Here is a 6,114-nt window from a genome sequence, read left to right as displayed (position 1 = left end):
ACGATTTTTTGTACATTTATCGGTTGTGTAGGTACTACTTCTACTGTTGTCAATGATTTATGTTTTCTTCGGTCTTTTCGAATCTTTATTAGTATGAAGAATCTCTATTAGTATTCCAAATATAGATAAGAGATAATAGATAATAGCAGTCTTTAAAAGCCTTCTAGAGCAGTTAAAGGGATCACTTTATCTACCCCTATGGTTAAAGAGCGTACTCATTCAAACCTATTAATGTGTAAATCTAACATCTGCTATAAAATAAAGAGCTTTTAAGAGCCTTTCAGGGTGACTAAGGCTTTCTATGAACATCTAAACGCCTCTAGGAGTCTACAATAGCATTAAAAACCTTAAGAGTCTCTATGGACCTTCTACCCATCGGGTTCTACCTAGCTGCGTGTGTGTTTGAAAGCAGCTGCTGGTCAACTTAACGTCAACATAACACCTGGCGCGATACGATTCGTGTAATTTACTTCAGGATAATTACAATGATGTCTTGTAATTACATGATCCCAATAAGAAAAGTTCTTGTTGAATCAAATGGAGTACTCTAGCTACAGTGTTTTGAACCGAGGTACTTCTTCTATTCTGGTCAGACGCATTGAGACTATTAGGGTAAATCATTACGTTTCGATAATCGAAGAGCAAACATGTCTATAAAGACACCTTGTGAAAACTTAGTGTGTAGGAATGTAAGAGAAAGAATCTAAGGGATGAATACAAAGGAAATTTGGGAAGAGCAAAGAAAAAAATACTATAAAAAAATGGATAGGGATGGGATGACATCGAAAGGAGGAGAAAAATAGGGATAAGGATAAGGATGGAAGATGAATTCAGAAAATGGGACATTGATACACAAGTACAGTAACAGAGGGGGAAAATAGAGAACACGAGGATACAGTAGGTACAAATCAGTGGTTGTCGCAATACCTAAAAATATGCAGCCTTATTAATAGAGCAACCGAAAGTAGGGTTTTAGTATGCTACTAACTAGTAGCCACTAACAGTCGACTAAAGCTTCTTATTAATAGTGCATAAATTAGAAGGTACTACTTAGTAAGATGTTAGTTGCAATATGCGAATGGCAACGCGGCACTGAGAGACCGTGCGTGTTAAGAACCATAGCAGTTTGACATAAACATAACCTGAAACCTGCGTCCGTATTTATTTGTAATTCATTTATAATGGCAAATTACGGTTTTGACTTAATTGATGTCGATGAAGAAGTTGCTGAAGCAGAAGTAGCGGAAATGGTAATACATAGAAATCCAAAAGTTTATTTAGAGCGGCTAAACCTGCTAGAAAGTACTGGATGAGGAGAACTTTCGTATTCGGTATAGAATGCGAAAAGCAACTGCTGAACGCATTATTCAGATGATTGAGGGACAAATAGCTCCGTTTATCAATAATCGGGGCTCACCTATATCGGCGACTGTTCAGTTTCTGGCAACAGTTAGGTACTTAGCTAAGGGAGCTTACGGAGTCGATATAGGTAGGAGAATACCAATTAACGTGGATAGTGATCTGTGTTATGTTGTAGCGGATCAACATGGACTATCACAGCCTTCATTATCCAATATTATAAAGAGGGTTTCGCAAGCATTGGCAGCACATAGACACAGATTTATAAATTTTCCTACGGCAGAAGAATCACACCAAGTCAAAGCGGACTTCTATAGATTTGCCAACTGTCCATCAGTCATAGGTGCAATTGATGGCACCCATGTCAAAATTAAGTGTCCTGGAGGAGATTATCCATTACTCTATTTAAATCGCAAAGGATATTATTCCTTGAATGTGCAGGCAAGTCTTATGTTATGGGGATACATTGTACATGTGTGCTTTTTAGGTAGTATGTGATGCGAAATGTAAGATTCGGGACATTGTTGCACGATGGCGTGGTAGCACTCATGACTCCAGGATATGGAACGAGTGCCACTTAAGACGCAGGTTTATGGTATAGATATTGGTTGTAGTTCAACTTCTATTACTATTACACTTTTAGCATGGAGAAATAGATGGGGTGTTAGTTGGCGACAATGGATACCAATGTTCACGCTACATTCTTACTCCGTTATTAAATCCACAAACAAATGCAGAACAACGGTATAATACAGCTCATATAAGAACAAGAAATGTTATTGAAAGGACTTTCGGCATTTGGAAGAATAGGTTTCGCTGCTTTTTTAATGGTCTAAACCTACAATTAGAAACCACCAAAGCGGTTATTGTAGCAACAGCAATACTTCATAATCTTATCATTCAGGAACGCTTAGACAATGATGGTAATCGTTATTGATGCAATTTAGTTGTTGTAATGATGTTGTAACAGATTCATCAGATGACGAATATGATGATGACAATGACAGGGTTATATACCACAATGATGGAAGGGAACACGTTCAAGGAAATTTATTTCGAGCTAGATATATTGATACCCATTTTAATGAAATATTATACAAGATGTGTCAAAAATGCCTTTAATACCTGTCTTTAGTACATAGAGTGTATTTTATATTCCTATGATTATAACTTATAATAGTAAGAAAAACTAACGACGAACTAAACTTATTTTATGATCAGAAACTCCCCTCTGTATCAGGTATCGATCCGCCTAAACGTTTCAATTGTTCTTGAAACAGTTTATTTTCGTTCTGCTTTTTGAGTGCGTGTAATTCTTCTGCATGTCTCATCATTTGGGCAATTCTTTTTTCATTCAACTTAAGAAGTTGTCTCTCATATTGAGTCATTGCCTTCATTTTTACCTGCCCTCTCTTTTTCAGGGGGGCTGCCTTTGGAGTTTGTTCACCAGTTACATTGTTATCCTCTTCATCATCCATGTCACAGGTGCCTGTCTCCTCTATTATCTCTTCATATTCATCAAGTTGCAATACTTTATCATCCGAGAAACTCTCAGTCACGTAGTTGTGATCGTAACGTTTAGAGTAGGGGGGGTTCTTTGACATACAAGATGACGGCTGAAATTTCTCACCCTGGCTAGATGAAGGCTGGTACTTCTCCTGCTGACTAGTTAAAGGTACGTGCTTTTCAAGCTCACTAGTTGAACATGAAATCTGCGTGTTCTCTGCATTAGCAGGTAACACCTGCGGAAGTAAATATTACTAAATATACCTTAATTGTCAAGTAAAAATTACAGGGGTAGTGTCAGAATCAAAGCACGAGCTGTCTTCAACAAAGTCATGCGGAATCATGTCTTTGATTTTCCAATCAAAATCTGTCGGCTCCGGAGGCGGAGGACCTCCTCCAGTTAGCTTTGCTTGTCTTTTATATTGTCCCACATTGCGTTTCGCTTGCTGTTTTACTCGCAGCCACTGCTCTTTCATGCGATGTACATCTCGATTGTACCCTGTTACGTACACAAATGTTAAAACAGAAAACATTTGTACATAAGTCATAACTTACCTTCAACTTTCATTTTTCTCTGTATTCTCTGCCATGCAGAGTTCTTGTCCTTATTTAAAACAGTTAGTTTTTTTTTATTTTCAATAATGTTTAGTTCTGGTCGCAAGCATTCCAAAAACACTTCTTTCTCCGTCTCGTCCCAATTGGTGGATCGTGGTCGCTTTGTCTACGTAAACAATTAACTTACATCCGTTATTTGTAAGTGCTTACTTACATTGCTTACAGAGGGAATGTTGTCCATAATAATGAACATACAGCTTTACAGTCTATATACATATAAAACGCGGTTACTATACACTGCAGTTTTAGGTTATGTGTGCTTTAGTAGCGTACAAAACATACCATACCACACTACTAATAAAATAAGTAACTACTAACGCTAGTTGACATTAAACACCTTTATTAATGCAATTTTTTAGTAGGATTGTAGTAGTATGAAAGTAGCAACTAAATTTGATTATTAATAAGGCTGTTTAATGTTTTTTCAATGGCTGAACAAAGTGTAGGTGATATATTGGAACAATGGGGATTCCCCGAACTACTTTTGGTGTTTGAAGGTAAGTGTAACTTTAATCCATAAATTGTTTTGAACTATCTTTTGTTTTCCGGCATTTTCATTTTTAGATTTTTCGAACAACGACAACTCGAAAAGTGCCGGCCTGATCAGAAACTCGTCGAGGAACTTTTTATTCAGTTTTCTTTGTATAACACCATCCCATAGTCCGTGTGCGCGAATTTCGAAACACGCTGTATATGTAAAAGCTGTTTGCATGTAGTGTAGGTAAGTTTTAATCTCGGTTTTAATTTAAGTGTTTTATATTTTGTCTTTGGAGATGTTAATGATAAAAAAGTTTTTCTTTTGTAGTTAGGTAAACAGTAAGTGATTTAATAAATGTGTATTTTAAAAAAAAAGTGATTTGTTTTAATTGACATCACCAAAACGCGTGGACGATGCAGACAGAGCGGAAAATTTATTGTGCCAACCAGGATTCATAGTTAATCCAACTAATCATTTGAGAATTGTTATTAGTTTTTCCAGCATAAATGGTATGCTACTACAACAAAGATAAAAAAGGACAAATTAGGAGGTCCAGCAAATACTCGTTAGTTTATATAACAATACCACTATGCTGCTGCGACTAAGCATTACTTGTTACAGGGACAAATTTTTTTGCAAGCTTATTTAGTTCCTCAAACAAAAACGGTATACTTTCTTAACTAACTTGTATAATTTGTCACAAATAATTGTTTTAGCTACTGGAACAAATTTACTTCCAACAAGTTATGTTGATTTCCTACAGCAAATAATTTTGTTGAGGCTATAGCTACTAAAAAAATTAGTTGGAGTAACTAATTGTTAGTTGCGACATTTCTTTTTTTTCAGTGTGTAAAAAAGGCCACATAAATCTCCTTTTTTCCGGTTTTTTGCTCGGACACTGTCAATCTTTCGCACTTTTCCGTCTCAGAAATGCAAGTACATAATATACCCAACAAATTTCTATGATCTAACCCTAACGTATTTAGACTGTCTATACAAGAACCAGATTTTTCCATTCAAAAATCATAATTTATTACTGAAGGCTTTCATTTAATGAATTGCTGCTAGTTTTAAGATACATGCAATGCACATCAACGTCATCCTACAAAATTGTACGAGTGCAATATTCAATCAATATGGTAACATTTCATCCTTGCTTAAGATATGGTTATATAGTCTGTAAAATGAGTAAGTTTCGATTTCGGATTAGCGCTTAATTAACGCACGCCATCAGTTTATATATCTTTGCCGTTCTAACACATAATAATTGTGGTAGAAGGCAAGTGAGTAGCCAGTTTTGTCACCGCGGGTGGTGAACTAAGAAGGACGCTCTACGACCTACGTTATGCTATATTAGCAATTGGTCTTTTAGGATTTGTTGTATGAGCCCAAAGGAATTTTAAATTTAAATCCTTTTATCGTCAATATAACTCCAACTGCGGAGTAATGTCATGTAAAAATTATGACGTAGGCCAAATGTAAAAAATTGGAGCTTCATTGATGGAGATCGCTGCCTGTAGGAATCCTAATATTACACACTTTCTATAGTAAATTATTGGGTAATTCCATTCAAAAATAGCAAATGCAGATCACTTTTTACTAAAAGAATTTCCTTAGTTTAGTGACATCGCAAAGTAGTATAAAAAACAAAATTTTGCCGAACAGCGGCGTTAAATGTCCCTAAACTAAAGCTTCAGATAATGAATTATTTATTTCTAAGTCTCTGCATACAAAAATTGCACAAAATGAAAATGTTCATCTTCATCGACTTCTAAGGTTGGTTTTCCCTAAAGATAAAAAATAGCTATTTGTGTATTAAGAGCGCAAAATGGTATATATTGTCGATTAAAAGAGACAGTCTTTTGAAATCGACAATTAATTTGCGCTCGAATTATACACACAAGATGTTTTCTGCAATCGCATAAAATTTAAATTTTTTACTAAAATGAAAGATCTCATTTACTGATTGTCATTGGATACATATGCTTGGAAGAACGCCATTGTGGTACCGCTACCTAAGATAAAGAATGCTCAAGATTTTAAGGACCTACGGCCAATTAGTATTTTAGTCACATCACGTGCAAAAAGGACCAACCGGAAGTAAATCAGCATATGCATGATTAAAGCGCATTTTTGGTATTACAGATCAGTATTTT

At 35.7% G+C, this 6,114-nt stretch overlaps 2 protein-coding genes across 4 annotated transcripts; one reads left to right on the top strand and one right to left on the bottom strand.

The window, feature by feature from the left end:
* Positions 1-1,319: 1,319 nt before the first annotated feature.
* Positions 1,320-2,501, top strand: LOC116182148 (putative nuclease HARBI1). Of its 2 annotated transcripts, XM_031502647.1 has the most exons (5): positions 1,320-1,489; positions 1,538-1,800; positions 1,847-1,954; positions 2,003-2,282; positions 2,330-2,501. In XM_031502647.1, the coding sequence occupies exons 1-5, from the start codon at positions 1,339-1,341 to the stop codon at positions 2,479-2,481; spliced, it is 954 nt and encodes a 317-aa protein (XP_031358507.1). In that variant the 5' UTR covers positions 1,320-1,338; the 3' UTR covers positions 2,482-2,501. The 2 variants fall into 2 exon arrangements, with proteins under 2 accessions (XP_031358507.1, XP_031358506.1); XM_031502646.1 differs by having other exon boundaries at positions 1,320-1,800.
* A 57-nt stretch (positions 2,502-2,558) lies between these two features.
* Positions 2,559-3,886, bottom strand: LOC116182149. 2 transcript variants are annotated; one of them, XM_031502648.1, is made up of 4 exons: positions 3,635-3,886; positions 3,421-3,586; positions 3,153-3,364; positions 2,559-3,101 (listed from the first exon to the last, which is right to left on the bottom strand). In XM_031502648.1, exons 1-4 carry the CDS (start codon positions 3,671-3,673, stop codon positions 2,577-2,579), a joined length of 942 nt encoding a protein of 313 aa, XP_031358508.1. In that variant the 5' UTR covers positions 3,674-3,886; the 3' UTR covers positions 2,559-2,576. The 2 variants fall into 2 exon arrangements, with proteins under 2 accessions (XP_031358508.1, XP_031358510.1); XM_031502650.1 differs by having other exon boundaries at positions 3,644-3,886.
* Positions 3,887-6,114: the final 2,228 nt, after the last annotated feature.

The sequence above is a fragment of the Photinus pyralis genome, unplaced genomic scaffold, assembly GCF_008802855.1.
Source record: "Photinus pyralis isolate 1611_PpyrPB1 unplaced genomic scaffold, Ppyr1.3 Ppyr1.4_unclustered_Scaffold40, whole genome shotgun sequence".
Taxonomy (NCBI): domain Eukaryota; kingdom Metazoa; phylum Arthropoda; class Insecta; order Coleoptera; family Lampyridae; genus Photinus; species Photinus pyralis.
Note: the sequence above shows the minus strand (reverse complement) of the source record. Positions and strands in the feature narration are given on the sequence as shown.